Source organism: Simochromis diagramma, unplaced genomic scaffold, assembly GCF_900408965.1.
Source record: "Simochromis diagramma unplaced genomic scaffold, fSimDia1.1 OVJJ01000176.1, whole genome shotgun sequence".
Classification (NCBI taxonomy): domain Eukaryota; kingdom Metazoa; phylum Chordata; class Actinopteri; order Cichliformes; family Cichlidae; genus Simochromis; species Simochromis diagramma.
Window position 1 is genome coordinate 4,799,235 of NW_024386892.1, and position 24,527 is coordinate 4,823,761.

The following is a 24,527-nucleotide window of genomic DNA, read 5'->3' on the forward strand; positions in this document are numbered from 1 at the left end:
TCTGTTTTTGTTCCAGTTTTCTCTCTTGAGCTGAGCCCAGTCAGCAGAACTACAGTCATTAGTGGAATTACTTTGGGTTCCATCGCACGGCTCTTACCCCGGTATAAATACTCCTGCTGCTGGTACCAAAACAGCAGCAGGAGTATTTACACCTGCTGTAAATGACTCATCATTTATATATCATGACTCTTCTTTACTATGTCATGTATGAACACAGATACATTTATCCTGCTGTTACAGCATGTACAGCTATCACTGCTGAACATGCTGTAAATATGTAAGGAGTAATCGTGATCATAGTCATAATAATACATGTATAATTACAAAAGGCACACTAAGAAGTAGTAATGCTATAAAAATGATGAATGAAACACTTGCTAATACCTTCCCAGGGGTATGAACCCTTACCAACCTTAATGATGCTTAATATTGTAACATTATAACAAAGTGCTGAACAAATTCAAACACATTATAGTAACCACTAACTCTATTGTAATCCATTTTATAATAATGTGCGTGTTCTTTGTTTGTGGTCTGCGTTCCCTCACCAACCCAAACATCTGGTTCTACTGGAGCGCTCTTCCTCTTTAAAAAGGCATTTTTCCACGTGAGTACAGCTGTTGAAGGTCTCCGTTTCCATATAATTTGCTCGATGTTATAAAATCAGATTTAACTAACTGGCGCAGTGTCAGGAGATGAGAGAGGAGTATGGGGCCAAACCAGCAGCACTGGTGTCACAGCAGTCACCTCAAAATAAGTTCTATTGTCTGTTTTCCATTGAACGGCATTAATAGTATTGTCCAACAGACGTGGTCGGACGACACAACCGGAGCTCTAGCTCACACAGACCATTACGCGGTCTCAGCGCCGAACACTCGAGTACCTCCTTGGCACTACTATTGCAAATAATCCTCTGCCCTACTCGTCCGCCCTTTTTTAACCCCAATTTTTAAAAGTTTGAATGAAGAACACACGAGTGAGGAACATCTTAAGTTGCTTCATCACAACATTGAATCATTTAGTTTCTAAATAACTTTCCTCCTGGTACCAACTCAATATGATCTTCATCTTTTATTCAACAAGGTGCGCTTTTTGTGGAGTGAAGAGGGCTCGAGTGCCATGACGGATCAGGCAAATGGAGTCTGAAGAGCATTTACATAAAACGTATTAATTCATTTTTTAGTTAGATTCAGTTACAAAACTACGACAACAACCTGAGGTGACTGCTGTCATTAAAATGCACGTCTTTGTACACTTTATTTTTGAGAAATGCACTTCTCCCACAAATGAAAGCTGCCTTCTACAATCACCATTAGAGCAGGGCGATATGGCCAAAAATATTTATCACGATATATATTTGAAAATTTGCGATAACGATATAACTGACGATATAATTGATGCGAGACAAAATACAACTCCACAACATTACTAGCGCAAAAAGACAACCTTCCATTTATTTTCACTTAAACAAGAAGCTGGTTTTTATGTACATTAAAGCTTTATAAAAATTTAACAGTGCAAATGCAAATTGCTTGCTGAAAGTTTAACCAAAAGGCATTTCCAGTAGAAATGGGCTGACATATCCTGAGCATAACCATGTATAATATCCACTGAAGTTAAAAAGAGTTGCTTTGCAACATTAAACTGCAGTGTGCAGTACGTATTTTTCGGACCATAAGGTGCACGGGATTATAAGGCACATTAAGCGAAACAAAGCAGTCAGATAAATCAAACTTTATTAAACTCATTCTTCTTGCTTCCTCCACTTCTGTACCATTGATTCATTAATGTTGAATTCTCTGGCAGCTGCTCTATTCCCATGTTGTTGCAGTATATTAATGACTAACCTCGTATTGTGGATGGATTATCTCAGTTGTTCTCCTGACTGAAGTTTGGTCCGTTTACAGCATCCTGCCATGCGATTGCATTTGTCTCTAACCATGAGGAACCTTCACGTTAACTTTTATAAGTGGAAAAGTGTTAGTGTTCGTCCTCCAGCTTCACTGTTTATGTTATGCTAACATAGCTGTGTCGCTAGCGATCACGTAGCACATCATTATATACCAGCTAGCCCAACTTCAGTAACCCTACAAACGTCACTGCTGCTTAGTTTCCCGTCTTCATTTATGTTGGAAGTGATAGCAGAGCTGTACGTTTGAATTTTTTCAGAAATCTCTCAGTCAGAACATGCTATATCATGCTTAGGTAACTAGCGAAACTAGCGAGCTAACTTCCGCTAGCTTCCTGCTAACTTCTAACTCTGTTAACCCTCCTGCTTTCCTTTAAATGTAATAACTTTTGTTTTCATGGATGCCTGGAAGTTAAACTTTATAGTTACACCTGGTAAAGCAGCAATGCTGATCGTTTTATTAAAGATGAAAGAATTTAGACAGTTTTTAACTCTCAGTGATGCTGCAGTGTTGTTTAGGACCCAGATTACTCCCAGATTTAAGAGCATCTTAGTCCGACAAATACGACAATAACGACGGCCGCTTGCATGTTCTGCAAAAAAATGTGCTTTGTTGTGTATCTGACGGACAAACACCAAACCAGTTTCCACATCACGGAAGTTGCACCATTTTTTACAAACCAATTCTGGTTCATCTGTTTCACTCAACAATCGACCATGTGCGTATGAAAACAAAGGCACTGCGCATGCGCGTTTTACTCCCATTCTATCGCGATATTTCATTTTCCTATCGTTGCCTAACATTATACCGGTATTACCGTGAACGGTATAATATGGCCCAGCCCTAATCACCATGTTCCCTTACTATAGAGGTAATGAGTTTTCATCTGTGAAAGCTCATCGTCCTATTGTTGTCTCAATGTTTGAGAAATCTCCGTAAACCAAATTTCCTTTAACATTTGGTTTTACTTTTCTCTGTATGGTCAAAGCCCAAATTTGATCCTGCTTGTTTACATCACCCTTCATGCCCTTGCTCTTGGTCACAAACAGTTCCTATTGTTGCCTGAACCTGTGAAATCTGCTGTCAAACAGTGCCAACGAGTCCATGAGCAAGGATGTCAAACTGAAAGATATGATGACCACAAAAGTGAGTTGTTTTCACAGCAGGAGAGGAACGTGTAACAGCGGTGCAGTCATGTCGGATAGTCAGCTTTTATACGAGCTGCATGCTGCTGTTGCCACTGTGACAAAACCTGAATGTGTGGACGTGCCAGGATAAGGTCGAGATGTTAAATATAGTCCACAGTTCTACATCACAGAAACCCCCAAACTAGTTTTTGTTGTGGACTGATCAGAGTCGTGCATTTTAACAGAAAAGTGCAAAACACACCAGAATTCTCCCAATGAATCGCCTCCATAAACAGCTCCTCGTTGCTGCAAAGCGTCAGTGTGATTTGCTGGACTGAACTAAAAACCAAATCCTACTAAAGGGTTCGAGCGATGCTGCTGCTTTAAAAGGTTCTTGTGCATTTTCAGGACTTCCTGTATAGAGAAGAGAGATCTGAGTGTAAAGGCAAAGATGTCGACCTACACTCATCCTACGTTCTTACCACCACCTACAACCACGAGCTCTGGGTAATGACCAAAGAAGACGACATTTCTTAACCCAGACACGGCTTAGAGCTAACCTGACCCGACCCCAAAGTTTGGCAAGCTCTAAATGGGAAACTTTACTCTTGGGTCTTAACAAAGCTGCTTTTAAACTAACTTTGTCAGTAGTAAACTTAAAAACACTGAGCACGTGTGAGTACGAATTACTGCCATAAGGCACTTTCATGCCTCAGCACTCTGGATTTATCAGCGCCTCCCAAACACATTGCCTCTTGTGATTATATGGAAATAAGGACAACGTGGCGTTTATAGGAGCAACACGGTCACAGGTCTGGAAAATTGCGTCTAATGTTATTGAGAAAACCAGAACACTTCAGTGTGGCTATATTTGGAAGCACATATAAAAATCATTTAGGATACCCCCGATCCTGACAGAGAAAGGAAACGCTGACTTTGAGCTGAGTCGCCATCAATTAAAAACAAAACAAAGAAATATTTGCAGTGTGTTATTTTTCACTTTACATCAACATATTTTTAAAAAATTAGTTTCTTGAACACAGCCATGTTAAGTTTTCAAAATAGTCTGTCAGCGTGACAGAAGGAGTGAATGATCTGTAACACACAGGTCTGCAACAAGCATTAATCTTTTGGGCCAAAGACAGGAAGAGCGATACGTCGAACGAAGCGAATAAACTGCACTCGACCTCGTCTGCTTGTGAGTGTGGGGTCGTTTAACGTGTTCTCAGGGGGAAGTATGAGTGTTTCTCCTGGTATTTATGATGAATGAGTGTCATATGTGGCTGCTACATGTGTTGGTGTTTGCACTGAATGTGTTACATCTGAAGGAATCACTTGGATAACGTTACTGGCGCTAAAAATGAACCGTACTCGATGTTTAAAATATTCTATTTCCATACTTCGCTCTGAATGATTGTTATGTTTTCTTTAGATGCACACACATTGGTTTTGCTTCCTCTCTGCAACGAACTGAAGTTGTACAATTTAATGCACCACCAGAGGTGTGTGCACGTATTCATGTTCCCTTTAATATTTACATGTGCTTCCTTCGGATTGGTCAAAGCCAACAGAGCGACCCAAGCGCAGGTCCACAGTTCTGCTCAGCTTCCAGTGCAGTTTCACTTTTCTATACATGCCTCCGTCTGAGAGCCGTTTCTACGAAGCCCCTTCAGCCCACTCTGGGACTGGTTTCCAAGAGCATCACAGAGCATCCGCGGCGCTGACCATTTCACAGGATGAAAACTTATGTGATCCGTTTCCAGATGGCACAGATAGGAATGGATCGACTTTGTTACTTGTGTGAGTCACACATTGCCTACACAGTATGCAGACTACACGTTGAGCTCCTGGCAGTTACATGGAGCTCTTTGTGGGACTGTTGTGGAAAATATGTTAAATAAAAATTACTTTTTTTTTTGGTCCTTGAAAAATGTTTTCTACTGGACACATTTTATGTGCATCTGTGTTGTGTGTGGTCATTTGCGGCGGTGCTCTGTTGCAGATGTTTCAGGAAACATTTACGTCAGAGTGATTCTGAAAAACATCAGCAAAACTTCTTCGTCACCAACCAACCACTCAAAGATCCAGCAGAGCATTAAAAACACCAGGAAGCTTTTAAATTGGCAACCAGTCAAACCCGACCGAAGCTCAGACTTTTAGCTTTAATTTAAGGGCTTCTGTGCATCTGTGTAGAAACTACAGACATTTTTTATGGAGCTCGTCTGCAGGACTGAACCAACTGCCTTCCACAAAGCTGTGAACTGAAGTCTTGCCTGACAAACACCGTGCATGACAGTAACACAACAAAAACCGAAACAAGCAAATCTGGAAATGAACTGAAGTGAAATTAAATGCAAAACAAAAACTTGAAATGAAATAAAACTACAAACCAATTAGAAAAAACAAAACTTGAATAACTGCTGCTGCCTGCTTTACTGTTAGACTATGAAGTGCAGAAATTCCTATAAGCATAAATTGACTTTCACGTCACAGCTGTTCGTTTTCTCTTTGCTGGAGAGAAAGCAACAAATCTAACACTGTTTACAGCTGCTGCTGCAAAAGGTACGTGTTAGGACAACCATGCTCAGCCTGCACCGGCTGGATGAATGGAGCTGAGAGAAGATTTTCTGAACACAACATGGTGGAGAAATAAACAACCCTCACCCCTGATTGTACCTGGAAACTGTAACTGGATCACGGCTCAGGCTTCTGTGTGCAGTTGGGTTTTTCCCCCCATTTGATTTATTTCTGGGAAACCTAGAGGGACGCACTGTTACGAGTGTGGGTTCATTTAAAGTGTGATGTTTGCGTGCGCACTATTTTTGCACCTGTTTGGAAATGTGGGAAATATTAAATGCAAAGTTCAGCCAATAACAAAAACAAACCTCCTAATTTATGATTTTTACTTCCTCGATGATCCTGATGACGAGCAGCTTTCATTTTACTGGTTCTTACCTTCTCCATCTCGCCGCTCTTCCTCTTGCGTGCTGAGCGGGTGATTTTGACGGTGACGGCGCCCTCCTCTCCCTGCCGGCGCAGAGCCATGCGGTTGGGCTGCAGCGGGCTGAAGGAGATCTCCAGCTCAGGCCGAGGGAAGCGACTCATTCTGCCCTCCTCTGTGGAAATCTCAGAGGACTCCAGGACTGACGGACAGCCGCTCGAAACCTGCGGGACCACATGTGGGCTTAAGGTCAAGGGTCACTTCATCATCACTCCAGAGAGAAATGTCACAAGGTCTGGCGATCGAGGCTTCTCCGCCTGTTACAATAAAGGTGTCGAGGCCAGTTGGCACAACTGCTGAGTGTTATCAAATCAAAAAGCCGAGCCATCAGCTGTAAATCACCTCACATGAAAGGTGACCATGAACAGGCCAATCAGAAGTGATGTGGGTTAAAATAAGGAGCGACATCACAAAAGGCACAGAGCCACGGCAGCAGCGAGAGCAAAAGCACGTCACAGCTGTATCTCTGCAGTAAGTGAGACGACTCTCACAGCGCCATCATTTAAACATGTGACATGTAGTTAAGTTTCCATGTTGTTTAGATGTCATTCAGCTGAAGCCCCGCAGCGTTAAACAGTCTGAGAGCGAGTGAGGAACAATTAAAACAACAGAAGTCAAATTCAACCTGGTACCAAGGCTTTGTACAAGATGTAATAGTGTGCAGGTTAATGGTTTTAAAATGACTCACAGCTAAGTGGAAAAACAAGGAATAAGACAGCTACATAAGCACATTTCTCAGTGATGCTCATGAAGGAAAGACGTTTCTAAAAACTGAACACCTTCTTACTGTTGTCGTCCCACAGAGTCGAGGTTTGATGGATCGTCCAGGAAACGTGACGCTAACAGATTAGTCGCTATGTGATGCTTTTTATGTGTGTTGATTTTGGCTTTTATTGATAATCTGCTCAGGTGAACATTTGGTGTGTGGCTTAAGTTACCATGGCGATGCACGCCAGCAGGAAGTCAAAAAAAACTTTGTGACCCTGAAAACTCAGGGTTAACCCTGAAGTCACCTCGCTGAGCCACAAATCCTGCTTTGTAGCACACGACCCACACTGAAGCAGACAGCGACTCAAAACAGTTCCGGTTATGAAAAGCACATCACGACAACTTCTGAAGTGCTCATCTGCACGCCGCGAAAAGACTCGCTGACGAGGAAAAAAAAACAAAGGCCGTGCAAAAATTGACACTGAGCATAAAAGTCGACAGAAATGAAAGAAGCTTGTTTTTTCTGAGAGTGAAAGATACGGGAAAAGTTGCTGCATGCAGTCCTGCAACTTATTGACCTCTAAAGGCAGTTTATCACATATCTGCATTCACATGCTGTGAAAGGCCTCAGTCAGCTGGAACCTCGAGCACGAACGCTTTAAAACTGACTTCACACGTGAATCTTATTATGTGCTGTTAGTGTTTACGCAAAATACTTTGGATTTGTTGGTTTATTCATTTTGGATGTAGTAAAATCTCAGGTGTTGTAAAGGCTGCAGACAGGAATTAGTGTTTGGCCAAACACGGCAGATTAAAAACTCATCAAGCTGTCTTCTCTTTGAAATTGAATTTGGATGAAGTCCAGAACTGGCAGAAACCAATTGGCTTCTAGTGCAACCACCTACAGTCTAAAGTCTGAGAGCTGGTGCTCTGAGTGCCTGATAATGAGGACTCCAACAGAAGCCTCTTTGGTTTTTCTTCTGTTTACTGCAGGCTGGAGAGAGGGGAAACAGTGACGCCTGCTGGAGATCCGTCGCAGGTTCGAGGGAGCATATCCACAAACTAAGTTGAGAGTACGTATTGGACAACACCGTCAGGGGTCTGTTAGATCCAAAACTCGTGCACCAAAGCACCCAGAGCCATGAAGAACATTATGAACTCACACAAAGAGCAAAGATGCCACAGAGGGTACGGCCACCACAGGAAGAACTGTGGTGAGTTCAAACTTCAAAGTTTAAACTTAATCGATACAGAAATTCTGTCGCCCAAACGCACGGTTCAACGAAAAGGCAAAGAGGGGGGGGGGGAGTCTGAGCTGCAGGCAGAACTCACTGCTGGCTCGTCTTTGAATCAATGTGTCAAATCAATCCTCTTTGAATGTGTTTGGATTATTCGCAGAGCTGCTGGACCGCACTGGAAGAACGCTCCGATGACTCCAGTCACATGACCTCAGCTGCAGACTGTATCTGACCTTTTCCTGTTCCCTCTGTTTGATCTGTATCATTAATTTAATACACAGTGTTGTTATTATCTCTCAGTCTGGTTTTTGCATTATGTTTTAATTCAAATTGCCAAATCTGCCTTAGTTTTATGTTATCTGTAATGTGTTATTTATGGCTATAACGTTAACTCTGTGGCTACTATTGTGTGTCACTATTACTCTGGAGAAAAAGGGAGAAGGTGAAGTAGAGGGAATAAAGTCGGCTGACTAATGCAGCTGTAACTGAGCACACGGAAACTCACCACTGTGGTCACAGCCAGTCAAAAGAGCCGTGGCTCAAGCACACGCGCCGACTCGAGCGTACGTTATCGGTTCATAAAGAAAAATCGCCTCTCGCCACTCCCCAGCTCTAGCACCACAAAGGCTGTGTCACGTATCCCACACACTGGTTTGTGACTCTAATAAGGACTGTGTGTGAGGGGATATCTACAGACCGGAGGAGGAGGAGGTTCAGTACACAGCTGTTGTTCCTGCACTCGTGTCATCTCAGCAGCTTACCTGGCTGCTGACGGACGCTCTGGTATCCTTCCTTCCAGACTTCCTGACGATGGTTTCACTCCTGGGTTTCTCCATGAGAGCAGCAGAGCTCTCTTTGTTTTCAGCCTGCTGCTGCCAGAACGAGAAAACATCTCATGTTATTATTAACGTCTTTTGATTGTTTTGGTCCCAAAGCTACAAATTGCAGAAAAAAAGACATAAAAAGTGATAAAAGTCACAAACAAGTTGGACACTGCATATTTTTGTACAGGTACAGCTTTGCTATCTTACTTCTATATGTTCACATTCCAACACACACACACACACACACACTCCATTGAAATGATTTTATTCATATACAGGGTCAGGGTTTAGATCTTAGTTCGTTTCCTTCAGTGCTGTCATTCACACTCATCTTTGTGGTTTCTCACAGCTGGTGTTTAACACTAAAAGGAAACATTCACTCATCCTGGAACATCAGGGGATTTTCACCCACACGTCCCAGGAATGGGTGGACCAAAGAAGTACACAGTTTCATTCGTTTTATTTGTTTTACTTAACGATTTGTCACCAATTTTAGTGGGATTTTTTCATTCGCTGCTCCGACGATACAATTTTTCTACTTCCATGAGATGCTGTGTATGAGGGGAAATAAAATAAGAGTACAGTGGTCCCTCGCTTTAATGCGGTTCACTTTTTTTACGTCTCATTGTGTTCTGCGTCCTGATTGGCTGTAGATCATTGTCGATCAATCTCGTGCCGTGTCTCCTGTACGGTACAGAATGCGCTCAGCTTGTCAAATTTATTTAATTTACATAAATCTTCGATCTCTAGCACTGAAGCGCTGTACTGTGTGCTTGTAGGTTTTCTCCCCAGCAAACAACAATGTCGACGAGACGTTGTTGTTTGAGACGGCAGCCGCGGGTCTTTGGTTTCATTCTATAATGCTGGACTTATTTTTCTATGAGGGTTTGAACTTTGAGTGTTTAAGCAAGAGAGAAAAGTGTGAAAATGTTCATGCCTGTCTGAGAAATAAAGCTGGCAGATTTCACCTATTGCGAGTTATTTTTAGCACATAACTGACCACTGCACTTCAATTTGGTATGCATTGTTGTACTTTCTTGAAGGGATTGTTTTATATTATATCAGGTAAACTATACCAGACGTTTCCTTGCTACAAACAGCCCAGTTTGTCCGTGTTCTCTGCTCATCTTCTGCCTCTGTTTATAGATGGAGATCAGATGTGTCTAATCCGGGCGTCCTCTGCCTTTTTCATTATATTTACACTTCTTACATTGAAGCTGAAGCGCTAAGCAAACCAACGAAAGCAAATTTGCACGCCTGAAGCTCTTTTCTCGTCCCGTTATCCTCTGACCTGCTCGCTGAGAAATGAAAACGAACATCTGTTTGAACATAAGAGAAAAAAAATGTTCCTGCTGCCCGCCATCTTCACCTTCAAACATAAAACAACTACAGAGCTATGCACTCATTGACATCTGCTCTCTTTTTCCATGTAAAACTAAAAATACGGCCCTTTGTTTAAAGACTCCTCAGTTTTGACAGATGCTACATAAAAACATTGAGCTTTAAGCTAAAGGCACTCCTAACATACTTTTAAACCATAGGAGTAATCTGAGGGCGCAAAGATGTCGAAGCATCCTTGAACATTTTTAAGCGTCTCGGTTCCTGCTCAGACACAGGATGCGTTCTGCTCCCTGCCTGATAAAGTCAGATTTGGATGGTCTCAGGCTTTACAGAGGTCACGTCCAAGGGCTGTTTCCTGATAGACTTCTACAGGACCTGCAGTGCTTTGGAAACCACAGGAGTTTCCCCCTGGTGGTCATTAAGGGCATAAAAGGTTTTACCAGAACAACTTTTAAGTAAAAGTTAGCAGAACGTTCATCCAGACATGAAGCCGACAGGTTCAGATGTTGTCGTCTTACGATGAAAAGAGTGCACGTCTGAACGGGGCTATAAATCGAAGATAAGCACCACTGCCGTCCAGTGTGGAGGATTAAAACCACAAATCTTTAAAGCCACCTTTCAAATGCGACCATGGGTGGATATCTGATTTTGAAAAGTTCTTGTTTGACTCGAGTAAGGCTTAAAACACTGACCTGTGTCACTGTGTCCTCCTGTGTCACTGTGGAGGCCTCGAGCTGCTCCGTCAGCCTCAGGATCTCTGCCTCCTTTTCAGACAGAGCAGCCTGCAGCGTCGCCACGCTGGGACCACCGTCGCTGCCCTGAAACAGGAAGTTCATGGACACTGAGCACGTTTTCTGCAGCTCACCTTCAATTTCATGCTTTTGAGAGACCCTTGAAACATGCCAGAGATGGCTGACAATACAGACTTTCAACACATATTAATTCATTTTCCTTTGTATTGATACACCGATACGGTTCGCTCTCACACCTCCCGGCACATTCCCGATTCATCAGCTTGCTGCCGACCCATTCACCCTCCATCAGAATTGGTTTCTGGCTTGAACGTCTTCGCCTGAATTACCCCAACGCTACAACTACTAGCCCAGCCTAGACTAGTGTATGCTATCTGAGCAGGAGTCGAAGGTGAGCAGGTATGTTTGAGCTGCAGGCCGGTGGGTGGAAATAGAAACTGGGACTAATTTGCATATTCATAGATGGAGGAGACCGAAGGAAGCAAAAGGTGTCGAGTTGGATCTGAGCCACTCTGAGGCGTGAAGGGATTACTTTATGGAAAACAGCATGTAACGTTGACGAACAGAGATGAGCTTTTCATTTTTTTAAATCAATGCCAGAAGAAGAACTTCGAAAGGTCAAAGTAGAAAGTTTAATACTTTCTAAAGACGTCGCACTGAACACAATAGCTCGCACTACATAAAGCTTAAGAGTGGTACACCTCCTATACACAGGGAGAGACGGGGGGGAGCCCTGTTTGCCTGCAGATGTAGAATCCATTCCCCTCACCACAGAATAAAAGGAACGCTCTGAAAAGGTTGAACTCTTAAGAAACCAACAAAATTGCTTCCAATACATCGGAACTGAGGTCTCTGACTTTGAATCATCCTGGAACATATACAGTGGCTTCAATTTAAAGTTCTGTATGACTAGAAAGATAAACAGCACAAAAAAAGAAAAAATATAATTGAAACTCATTTTCTGTGCATCGCTCAGATATAAAGGCTTCGTGTTTTTCTTGTTACGAACGGCTGTGAAGTGTTTTCTCTTTGGTTTCCTTTTATTTGTTATTGTTGTGGAAAATAATCAGATCAGCGGGCACGGTTTAGTATTTCCTGGCGAGTTTGCAACCATTCAAACAGAAACAAGCTGATAAAGAAGAATAACTGTTTTCTGGAGACTAAAATAAATGGATATAAAACACACTTGTTATATTTATGGCTCCATTAAAACTTGGAAGCGTTTACGCCGCTTTAACTTCCATGAAAGTGGGAACATGAAGAACTACGTTTGGACAAACGGCAGAGGAACCGGCAACTTAACTGAGCTAACAATCAAAAGCAGGCCGGTGCGGCGGATCCCCGTCGTTCATTATCACTGCTGTGCGGAGACGTTTTTAAACGACCGAGGCAACAAGCAGGAACTCTTTTCATTCCATCACCAACTTGATGCCAACATTTCAGTATTAGGTTATTGAGGTTTCTGCACTTGATCAAAACATGGACACAGCGAAGGAAACTCTTATTTTATTTATTAAAGATACATTTGATGCAGACGATACCAAATGATAAAATTGAGTTGTGTAAAAATATGACTAACATTTTATTACATTCCCCTTTAAAATCTCCATCAAGTTGTCTGCGACTCAGACCTCCATCTCAGTACTCCATGTTGAAGCGTGCACAGGAGGTAAGCTGCAAACCTCCTGAAGCATTTTTACCTTCGCTGCACAAAAGTCATGGCAAACAGCAGGAGCATGAAAACAACACTGGAAGAACAACTTTTTAACAAACATGATCAAACTTTCTGTCCTGTCACACCTGAGGTCAAAAAACAGCAGTGGCTGTTCAACAACTTAAGGCAGAACAACTCGCGCTGCAGTTCTATCAAACATCATATCTGAAGAGATCCAGACACAAGGGTGTCACATTTTACTCGCTTCGACTCATCTCTCCTTTCTTCCTCACCTCCTGCACTCACGTAGCTGGTGGGAGGGGCTAAAGGGCGGCCACGCAGGAAGTGACCAGCAGCGATATCATAGAAAGCCAATGACATTCAGCGATTTCAGTAGAATTCAAACTGAATTAAACTATAAATAAGACCAAACGATACTGCTGACTGACATATGACGGGGGGAGGAGGGTTATGTATTAGACGGTTACCTAGACAACGCTAGTGTGGACTGTCCATTAGTGACTAACCATCAGCTGGTAGCAGCTCCTTCTGCATTGGATGAGTTTCTCTTTTTGTTTTGATCCATTTTCTTGAATAAATTTGAAAACCGGCGGCAGAAATATGACGGATACTTAAATATCTGCAGAAATGCACAGCAGGTCCCGGCGTACGTTACAGCGTAGGGTTTCAACCCATAAAGTCATCCTTAGAGAGGCATGGAGAGGACCAGAGGATGTGCTGTCTGAGGGCTCGACACTATTTTATTTGAAACTGTATCCACTCATAATACAAGTCCAGTGGTTCCCTGTAGTGACTTCATATATCTGTGTGCAATCAGCACTGCAGTGTCAATATTTCAATGCTGTAGCTGTTTTTCCCACATTCACACTTATTGACTTTCCTTTACGTCACTTAGTGGCTTTTCCGATACAGAGACGCCTGCAGCAAACTGGCTGCAGATCTCCACCAATTTTTTTTAAAATCAATACGGTTTGTGCATAATTATAACACCCCTCCCCCAACTGACTCTTTTATGCTTTAGGTGGACTGCCCGGTCCCATTGAGTGATGATACTATGATAAAAAGCCTAAAAGCTAAAACAGATACAGTTCCACATTCACAAAGGTGTATGTGAGGTTTAAAAAAAAAAACAAAAAAGGGATGCAGAAAACGTGGAACAGATAACCTGTTCGCTCTACGAGGCGTTATTCAGTCCTCTTCAATAAATCCTGTTTAAAGATTTAAATAAAGAAATAAAACATGGCAGGAAGTTCAAACGTCCACCTCTGACTAAACCGTGATCCATCACATCACAGCAGGTTTTAAACTGATGGGCTGTAAATAGACTGAGGTGAAACACAGCAGGGCTGTAGTCTTATTTTATTATATACTAAATATATAATATTACCTGACGGTGTTTCAAACACACACTGCAAATATCACCCCGTATCTTGCACATAAAACAGACGATCATGCCTTAAACCACCATGCTTAACCTTTCCCATCTTTCTTTTATAACAGGAGCCCCATTTAAGACTCTGCCTCCGGGGCCTGTGATCCTCGTTGTGTTATACTGACCTCTTGTGGCGGCTGTGTGTTATTTTGCTGCAGCTGCTGGATGAGCTTGTCTTTCTCTGCTTGGCTGGAAAGAAGCCTTTTTAGCTGGACCTCCAAAGCTGAGACCAGAGTGTCTCGCTCCTGCCTCCAATTCTCCATGGTTTTCTCCTTTTCAGCCAGCTGGGACTCCTGACGGAAAAGGAGAAACAGCATCATATATGCCCGACCAACATTCTCGCCAATTAAAGCTGCGCTCCAAAAAGTAACTCCATCAGTAAAAATCATCCTCCGCTGTAAGCATCACAAGCAACTTTGTGAAGCACATATCTGAAAGCAAAAGCCACATTTTAACTAATCAGGTTTGTTATTAATACGCATGTCTGTGCTGAATTTATTGTAAGGTGGGTCCTTTGATAATAAGAAAGTGGTTGAATGGCCATCACAATCTAACTCGGTTCAAACCCTCATTGGTCGATGGTGGGTGTCAGACAGTTTTTAGCATCGCCCTCCTCTTACCAGCTCGCTCTGCAGCCGAGTGCAGCGCTCTCTGTCTTCGGCAAACTTCCTCATTTCTTGGTTCCTCTTGTCCTCGGCCTCTTTAGCTTGGCTGATCAGGGAGACTTTTTCCTCCAGCCATTTCCTGCGGTCCGCCTGGTGCTTCTCTGCAGAAAGCTACGGAACAAAAATAGTACGTAATAAAACTAAAAATAGTAAAAGGTAAAATTGCAAACATGTATTAAAATTAACTAAAAAAGGTGCTGAACTATGTTATTGCAAACCTGACTCAAAGTCAAAGGCCTGCTAACAGGAATTCCTCCAAACTCAACCATGAACCCTTGTGTGTAGTTGGCAGACTGAATTACACCTTCTGTCTAAAGAAAAAACATATTTAATAAATTTGTCTATTTTCTTCCACTTATCCAGTCAGGGTCACGTGGGAATGAAACATCTCACACAGCTGACATGGGGCGAGAGGCGGGGTACACCCTGGGCTGTCCCAGTGCTAACACAGAGAGACACACACAACCAGTCACATCTATGGGCCATTTAGAATCACCCGAACTAACCTCACCCCACTAACTGCATGTGTGGAGGAGTCTGACGCTCCATCTGCAGCAGCTCATAATATCAGGACAGTAAAACTCTCTCACAGGTCTCCTACAGCGGTTCCCTCAGTCCTAAAAAGAACCAATGTGACCCCGGCTATTATTAAGGTTTATTCTTCTTCGAGCGAGTCACTTCATCCACGCAGGCAGGTCGGAGTTTTATATGTCACACTTTTTTTTTTCTTTTAACAAAAATGTACTTGGTTAGAGTCAGAACACAAAGTATTAGGTTGAAGTTGGGTGTTAAACTTAGACAAAGATCAATGTTTAGGTTGAAAACAACAGTTGCTATTTCTTCTTCTTTTTTTTTTTTGTTTAAAAAAAAAAAAAAAAGCTTGATTTATTTGGTTGCCAAGGTGACGTGATATTGTGCTGACTGCCACAAAATCGTAACTAACGTCCATGAAGACAAGCTGACTTTTGTTTTAGACTATTTCTCGGTTTGTTGAGATCAGGCTCGACAATCGCAGATGAGGATCTGGTGCAGTCAGACCTCAGCATAACAAAATGATCCCCATCATCCTGACGATGACGCACACAGCTGTTTAACACGCATATCGGACCAGCCAAAGACACGTGAACTGTAATCAGGACTGAAAAGACTGAACACACGATCGTTCAGAATATAATATACACGTAATCTTAAGTCCTGGGCTCAAAGTCCACTTGCAGACACACCGTTTGGTAACGTTTCTGTTCTGGGACATCAACACAAATGCTAATAATGAATCTGCTTCCGTACCTTCACGCTGTCCTGAGCTTCAGCTGCTTCCTGTTTGGCCCTTTTTAAGTCATCTGATTGGCTGTTGCTGAGCTGCTGGTGTGTGTTGTTTCCACTTCCCTGCTGCTGCAGCATCTCTTTCAATTTTTCCACCTCTGAAAAGGTTTACAGCACAGAACGAAGACTGACGACACAGCAACTATAAAGTTAAATGCAACTTTAAGTATAGCTTTACAATAACTAGTAAGACATGAGAGTGCAAGAAGTACCGTAAAAAAAAGAGAAAGAAAACGGGCAGAGAACATCTCTATTTACTGCATAATTAAAACTATGAAAACTAGAAGTAGAGCATGTCAAAGGTCAAAGTCGATCAACTGTTGCTTTGAACTATAAAAGACTGAACCTGAGCCAGTGTCCGTACGAGAGCCTTCGACTTCCTCTAACTACTAAAACCTGCCTTCTTTTCACCTCCTGTTTCTTACCACTGGAGAGCTCCTGGATGAGGTTAAGTTTCTCCTCCAGGACCTGCTCCATCTGCTCCTGAGTATCCTCCTGCTCCGACAGAGCCAAACGCATGCCCTCCATCACCCGCTCCTTGGCCTCCAGCTCTACGAACGACCAAAAACACACGCAGCAAAAGTTCAGGTTCACATCCACCACGATGAACAAGTTAGTAACCTCTGCTGGTTACTAACATAAAAACCAGTTAGACACTACTGGGAAAGCTTGAGTGAACATTTTTCCTGTTCAACAGTTTGGCGATATTTGAAGAGTCCATATTGTGTGAAGTTAAGAGCAGGACACGTGAACATGGGAAGAGCACCAACGTCTTTACTGAAGGACCTTTCACAGGTAAAGACAGTTGGTGAGGACAGATTTTTACTCTTCCTTCTTCACTCAGTAAGAAAGCGAGTAGGTGGCTGAGAAAGGGGAGCTTAGCGCTGCCTTTGCAATAAAGGTAAGTGGGAGAAAATGGACGGACGGCTTAAACGTTAAGGTAAATGTGTTTGGGGGAAAAACAACATGTATAAGTGAGTAAAGCACAGAGAAACTCTGACCTTTACAGGCCTGCTGGTAGCGCTGCAGCGTCTGGTCAGACTTTGCATGAGATGACTGCTCCTACAGAGGCAGGCAGAAGGCATCAACAACATGAGACGCTCCCCACAAAGAGAACCACTGTCTCACATTTACTAGTTATCATCATCACATGTACATTACACAATATATTATGATCAGCAGCATGATGATCTTGCTCCCACACAGTGAGTAGTGTCTGGTGGAGGAACGGATGACCTCACCACTTTGAGCTGCTGGATGGTTCGGTCTCTGCCGGCGAGGTCAGACTGAAGCTGCTTCTTTGCTTTCTCAGCGTCGGACAGTTTCTGCTTCAGAACCTTCTCCTCGTCTCTCATGGCTGAAATCTGGACAAAAAGGACAAAAAGTAAGGATCTGAAGCTGACTTTACTCAGTCACAGTAATCTATCTTACTAGACCACAGAGCACTCATTACTATTTTTACAAACACAAATCAGCATTAAAGGTTTCTGAAAGTAAAAACTTAGACTTTTTCCCAGCATGCAGCTCTGCAGGTTAACTGTGATTCAGAGCTCTGCTGCTCAGGGCTGTACCAGCCTAACTGGAGCATGAACGGGGTCCAGCTCACTCCTGATAGCACCGTGAGGATAAATGTGGTGCATGTCTGAAATGTTTGTGAGGACACGGCTAAAAACATTTAAGATACATCGAAACATAATTTAAGCCAAGTTTGTTCTTTTAAGGACCTGCTGTCACTGATGTAGATCACTGGATCTACTTTATTTAAGAATTAGCAGCAATCCTGACCTCTCACTGGCACTAAAGCCATCTTTGCACTGGAGTTCTAATATTCACGCAAAACTAAACTGACACTAAACATTTTAAAGTAAATAAAACTGAACTGAAACAGTCAAACTCACACTGGAAACCAACCAAAACTAAACTCAATTTAAAAATCTAAATAAAATAAACCAAATTAGGAAACATAAAACTGTAAGAACTCTGCTGGAAGCAGCTGATGTGCTGCAGTAAACTGCATCAGCAGTGAGGAGTGTGAGCGACAGACTGAAACATCCAATAATGCGTGCACCTCCTTCTGGACCTGCTGCATCTGCTTCTTGTAGTCAGCCAGCTTCTCTCTGAGGTCTGAAGAGTCCTCCTCCTTCCTCTGAAGGTCCACGCTGAGGCTCTTCACCTTCTCCGAGTCCTGCTTGGCGTTTTCCTTTAGCCTGAGAGGGAAAGACACGATGTTCAGACTCTTTCATGGCTGGATTTTTACAACGTCCACCAGACTCAAAGGTACGAACAAACCAAAGCAGCCTAATAAGTTCTAAAAAAAAAAATGATGAACAACACAGTCAGTGCTTCCCACTCTCTGTTACTTTTCTCCTTGAGAGGATATAAACAGCAGTTTGGGAGAGCAACACACCTACAGAGAGAATTCAATTTGTTATACAGCGATACATTTCTCATTAGTTAGTATTCCCTTTACTGTCATTTTTCATTGTTAATTAGCAACTCAACCAGTTTTATGTTCCAGAGAACCATCTCTAGATCCCAGATTATTAGAGAGGGGCAGAAATTTATGAACGAACACCTTTATCAATACAGGCGGTCTATAACAATTAATTTCATCCTGATCGAGTCAAGGTTTTAATTAGAGATAAATATTCTTCGATGTTCGCCTGATACAGTCATGAAATCATCACAGATGTAGGTAAATAAAAACATTTAATAGTTTTGTTCAGGTGAAGAGGAACAATGTTTGTGACCTGCAGTATGAACCCGGCTTCATCTTTCCTGATTTTTTGTTATAATTAGACTCAAACAGCAAGAATTCTCATTTACCATCAGTAACATTGTGAGCTCTGCGCTGGCTCTGAGAGCAGCTGCGCACTAATGCAGTCATTACAAAGGCAGGCTCAGCTCTGGGCTGATGAGTTTCTCATAATAGCAACTCTTGTAGATAAAACTCATCAGAATGATTGAAAGCATGTGTTTCACAGTGATTTGGAAGAGCAGATACGCGAGGGAGGCGGAGGCGGGATTTTAGAGAGCCGGGCTGAGAGCGGAGATATTTTACACTCCGGCTGTAGCGGGAACCGACGCGTCTGTAATCCTGAGCTAAATGTAACATGAAAAGGCTTTGATCAGTTTCACTGGGCTTAACAACAATGATGATGTAGCAGCTACAGGCCCAACTTTCCAACTTGCCTCAGATCTAAACACAATGACGAGTTACCTGCTGATGTCCTCGTCTCTCTTCTTCAGCTCGGCTTCCTTCTGAGCGATGGCCTCGTGCGCCACCGCCAGCAGCTCCCGTCTCCTTTCGGCCTCCTTGCGTCGGGCCTCCTGAACAGCTTGGCACTCGTCCTCCTCACGCTGCTCCTGAGCCTCCTGCAAACTCTTCTTCAGGGATGTCACCTGTGCATCCTTTTCCAGCAGCTCTTTCTGCAGCTCTGCTAGCGTCTCCTCCATCTGACTGTCCTTTTCCTCCAGCATCCTCTTGGTCTCTGAGGACGACGGCTGAGCTTCGGTTTTGCAGGACTCCTTTTGTTTCTCCATATTGGAAACTTTTTCCCTGAGTGACGCAGCCTCAGCCTGGAGATCAGAGTTCATCCTGTTGAGCTCTTTAACCTCTGAGTGAATCCTGGCGTCTTCCAGCTCTGTCTTGAGGCGCTCTGCAGCTTGCTCCTGCTCGCTGAGCTTCTGTCTGAGGTCATCCACGAGCTTGCTGGAATCGGATTTTTGTTCACTCAGTCTGCGTTTCAACTCTTCCAGCTGCTGCAGCGATGATGCTTCTTGTTCTCGCAGCCTCTCTTTGAGCTGCTCGACCTGCCTTTCTGAGGCCGCCGTCTGCTGCTCGAGTTTTCCTCTCAGCTCCTCTGCTTCCTCTCTGGAATCCTGTTTTTGGCACTCGAGCTGAGTTTGGAGATCATCCAGTGGTGCCTGTGACATCTCTCCCTGCTGCTTAAGTTTATTTTGCAGTTCTTCAACTTCCTGTTTTGAAGATGCCTCCTTCTGACTCGACAGCTCCAGCTGCTGGTCCAGGACCAGCTGTTTGTGTGCCAGCTGTTGTTTGACCTCAGCCAGCTCGTGCTCCAGATCCAGCACTTCTCTGTGCTTGGCCTCAGTTTTCTGTCTTTCCTCAGCCAGGCTCTTCTGAAACTGAGACACTTCCTCTTGCAGTTTCTCATTCGCACCTTGTGACACTGCAGAGGTGTGCACTTCCTGCTTTAGCCTGTCAGCTTCCTGTGTCAGAGTTTGGATCTGGGAACACTTCTCCTGAATCGCCTTGGCTTGTTCATCCACTTGTGCTTGAGCAGCTTGTAGTTGGACAAAGGCTTTTTCAGCTCTCTCTGCGTTGCTGGTCACCTGCGGCAGTTTCATGGTAAGCACAGGGAGTTTTAATCAAACACAAGAGACAAAATTCCACATGATATAAACGACATGTAGACACACACACACACACACACACACAAAAAATTTGGGCATTTTCTGGAGTTTAAACAAACAAAAGCATCAAACTCTCGGCTGCCCTCTTATTCCCACCACAGCTGGAAGCTCCCACAACTTTAACTCTACAGATATTTGAGTTGGATCTTCTTCCTGACGCCACACTTTTATACAGAAGTTTGATACATAGAAAAACATTAAAATCACTACATCTCGACTGATGTGTGAGAGCGCTGTAAACTGTTTCCAGGGCCGTCACCGTCTTCGGGGTGATCGATTTAACATTTCTGGTCACATTTCTGGGTAAAAATCATACCTGGTGTTCTGCAGTTTCCAGTTTCACAGTCAGCTCTCCCAGTTCTTGTCGGAGCGCGTCCGCCTCCTCGTGCCTCCTCTGCTCTGCCAGCCTGCTTATCTCCTTCCTCTCCTCCTCCTCCCTGCTACTCTTCTCTTCATGAAGAGCAGCGAGCGCTGCCATGGCCTCCTCCTTGGCTCTCCTCTCAGTTTCCAGGGCTGCCATTGCTTTCTCTTTGCCTTTTCTCTCTTCTTCAAGGGACTCCAGCATCTTCTCGTTACTTTGCTTTAGATCTCCAACTGCTGCAACGGCCTCATCCCTTTTTTTCCTCTCCTCCTTTAAAGATGCTAGTGCCTCCTCTTTTCCCAAAGTCTGGCCCTCCAACACAGCAAGGGCCTCTTCTCTGGCTCGGAGCTCTTTCTGGAGAGCTGTCAAAGCCCCCTGAGTGATTGAAATGATGGAATTACTCCCAGTTTAACATATAAACAGGCGTGAAATGAAATGTGAAAAGAGATATTCATGTAATGCAGACAAAAGTAAACAGGTGTAATTTATAGTGTCTGTACTGCCACCAAGACAAACCAGGCTGGGTAATAAATACTGATGAGCAGCTACTTTTAACTGTACATGGACGGTTACAGCTGTGAAGACAAGAAACGGATGAGACCACACAGCACCTCCTCCTGTTCACGTGCTCCTCACCTGCAGCTGCTCTTTCTCACGTGAGCTCTTCTCTTGGGCCAGCTCTGCCGTCCTCTGCAGGTCTCCCACTTGTTTCTCCAGCCGGGAAACCTCTGATGACATTTCTTGGAGCTCGAAGAGGACTGTCCTCTTCTCCTCATTCTCATCTCCTCTGGCTACACCATTTAAGTAAGAGAGAAAAGGAACAAAAGTACGGCACCAGTAATACTTCATTTTGGCCACTCAAAACTAATTTCAAATATGCAAACACAAATTTATCAGAGAACATTTTTATGCTACGGCTGAACAGAGCTACAAATGCATTCTTCATCCAACAGAAAGTATTTCTGCAGGCCATGTGCTCACGCTGTTGGGTGTTTATCTGCAAACCATCTGCTTAATTAGACGAATAAACTAATAGATTTGTGTTCGCCGTCTTGTTTTTACCATTGCACTTGTGAGCCAGCGGTTCCGGGGCTTCCTGCTGCCCTTCATTCGGTTCCAGCTCAGCACCTGCCCGAGGCCCTGCTCGGCCTGGATCTGCACTTCTCTGAGCGGCATCAGTGGATTTCTTTCCTCCCACCAGTTCAGAGGAGCAGGAGTTCAGAAATTTGTCCTGCAGGAAGAAAGAAACAGTTTAGTGGGCGCATCCTGGAAATCCTATTTAATGTAGAGGTAATAATAATAATATACATGCACATGTATACATGTACCTCTAACAACATATTAGCATCCCTTATGCATGTTATGCCTGCAGTAACAGAGTGAGGTCCACAGCTTTTTGGAGAATTCTCCCTGTTGGAGTTTAAATCAAACACTTCAGGCGACTGCACAGAAATTTGTGACGATTCAGAGCATTTAAAGAAACTCGAGGTCGGACCTCTGAGCACAACATTTATCAAAACATAAAAGAAAGCCGCCCCCTGCAGCTGGAAACCACAAACTCGTTTTCAACACTCGAGGAAAAAACAAACAAACAAAAACTATCGAGTTGTGTTCGATTTTCACTCATTTACAACAGACCACCACTGAGGCTACTTCAGTGCTTATATTTGCCTTATGCTCATCTTTTATTCTAAATACGATCATCACAGATGTGCTTGAAACGTGATGAATTTGGGCTTTGAGCGACCCCGTCAGGGCGTGCATGTTTTTCATTACAATACTGAGCTGTACACGTGGTGATGAAAACAGACTGAACAAACAGCTGCAGGCAGGAAGCAAACAAAGAGCCGGGCACATGGCACCGTGTAGCATTATTTCAGGTATTTAGCTGACAGATTTCGCAGCTCTTTCCTCCCCACTGCTGTCAGACTCCACAACAAAGACTTTTGCAGCTGATCAAACCCACACATGTGCAATAAGACCGCTATATGTGCAATTCTTGTACAATCCTTCTTCTGACGAAGTTGTACTTTTGTATTTTCTTACTCAGTTGTATATAGCATTTGTATTTCTATTCTATTCTATTGTATATATTATTCTATTTTATTGCATTGCATTTCAGTATTTTCTAATTTCTGCTACATAACTTTGTACTTTTGCTGTAACAAAACAAATTTCCCACCTGTGGGACTAATAAAGGTCATCTTATCTTATCCAGCAGCGATGTATCTGTTATTGTTGTTTCACATGAGGACGATGTGACGTCGGAGAGGATTACCCACCTGTAGTCTGCGATTTCTTTTTATCTCATTTATGTTTAAATCAAAAGTGAATCAGCAGGCACAGAACAAAGCGGTAAAGACAACAATAACTGAAGGACTTTGAAGAACGTAAATGAAGGTTTGTGTTACCACGGCTTCTGCCTCTCCACTGGGTCCAGCAGCCATTTTGTTGATGAGATTCTTGAAAATCTCCAGCCTCCTTTCAGCTCGCTCCTCCAGGATTTCTCTCTCTCTGGCCAGACGCTCACTGAGCCGAACACAAACACGTTCGCGTGACTTTGAGTTCAGATGTCAAAATAAAATCCCCCCTGGATTGTTAGGACAGCTCTAAAAGGGTCTCACTTGTAATCGTTCTGCATCTCGGAGAAAAGCTCCGAGAACTCTCTGCCGATGTCCTCTCGGACTCGGGACTCCATCAGCAGACTTTCAGCTCTGGCTTTCTTCAGCTGCACCTGCAGGTGGTTTAACAGCACCGCCTGCCTCTGTGGGACAAAACAGCAAAACATAACATGAGCTTTTGTACTTTTTTACTTCTTTAGACAAAACCTTTTCACACAGTTTGATAATCCTCTGTGGACACACGCTGATGACTTCTTATTGCATTTGACTGAAGAGCATAATTATATTCAGTCGTCCACTGCAGACATGCACATGAGGATAAAACAATCACTGTTCAAAAAACCCTTATTTCTCTCATATTGGGCTTCCGTTCATTCACCCTTTGGTGTGATTGGCTGCCCCTCTCAGACAGAAGAAGGCTGCAGCTGAGATCAGAGCTTTCTGCCTTTAGACCTCTGCAACAAACCATTTAAAGGAGTCTGATGAGGTTTAGGTACAGACTGCCCAAGTTTCACAGTTAAATTAAAAATGAGAACTTCGTCAAATTATGAAGCAACATTTTTGCAGAGCGTTCATATCAAAAATGTTCCGTGTCCTTCTGCACGTGATAGACAAATTAATTTGAGGCTGCAGAGTCACGTTCGAGAGCAAGTACGGGCAAAGCTACTGAAGTCAGCACGTTTCTCATACAGCATGTACCCCAAACTGCCATGGAACAGTCGCACACATGCACTCACACTGACTCACACTTCCACAGCATGTCTTTATCCTGTCTTCCTTCTTTCACCCCAACCAATCACAGCAGATGGCCCCGCCCCTCCCTGAGCCTGGTTCTGCTGGAGGATTCTTCCTGTTAAAAGGGAGTTTTCCTTCCCACTGTCGCCAAAGTGCTGCTCATAGGGGGTTTTTTCTCTGCATGTGTTATTGTAGGGTCTACCTTACAGTATAAAGCACCTTGAGGCGACTGTTGCTGTGTAAATAAAATGGAATTGAATTGAATCATGTAGCTCAGCAACTGCTGACTCTGCTCTGCGTCGCTTCCACTTTGCTATAACACCACTAACATCTGACTCTGTCTCACAGTGATTCGAACTATGCAGAGCCCAGTGGTCTAC

At 43.4% G+C, this 24,527-nt stretch overlaps 1 protein-coding gene across 6 annotated transcripts in view; it reads right to left on the reverse strand.

Moving 5' to 3' along the window:
- The window catches only part of LOC120734919 (kinesin-like protein KIF20B), a 52,955-nt gene that overhangs the window by 19,686 nt on the left and 8,742 nt on the right, over positions 1-24,527 (reverse strand). For 3 of the 6 annotated variants that reach the window (XM_040034044.1, XM_040034038.1, XM_040034039.1), the window contains exons 15-30: positions 23,416-23,555; positions 23,203-23,320; positions 21,854-22,022; positions 21,428-21,582; positions 20,747-21,166; positions 19,217-20,349; positions 18,065-18,203; positions 17,238-17,360; positions 16,998-17,058; positions 16,422-16,547; positions 15,961-16,094; positions 14,629-14,784; positions 14,134-14,301; positions 10,842-10,967; positions 8,746-8,856; positions 5,993-6,202 (exon numbers count right to left, since the gene is read on the reverse strand). In XM_040034044.1, coding sequence (XP_039889978.1) covers positions 5,993-6,202; positions 8,746-8,856; positions 10,842-10,967; positions 14,134-14,301; positions 14,629-14,784; positions 15,961-16,094; positions 16,422-16,547; positions 16,998-17,058; positions 17,238-17,360; positions 18,065-18,203; positions 19,217-20,349; positions 20,747-21,166; positions 21,428-21,582; positions 21,854-22,022; positions 23,203-23,320; positions 23,416-23,555 — 3,489 coding nt within the window. The remainder of the gene's footprint in view (positions 1-5,992; positions 6,203-8,745; positions 8,857-10,841; positions 10,968-14,133; positions 14,302-14,628; positions 14,785-15,960; positions 16,095-16,421; positions 16,548-16,997; positions 17,059-17,237; positions 17,361-18,064; positions 18,204-19,216; positions 20,350-20,746; positions 21,167-21,427; positions 21,583-21,853; positions 22,023-23,202; positions 23,321-23,415; positions 23,556-24,527) is intronic. The other 3 variants (XM_040034043.1, XM_040034042.1, XM_040034040.1) reach the window with 3 other exon arrangements.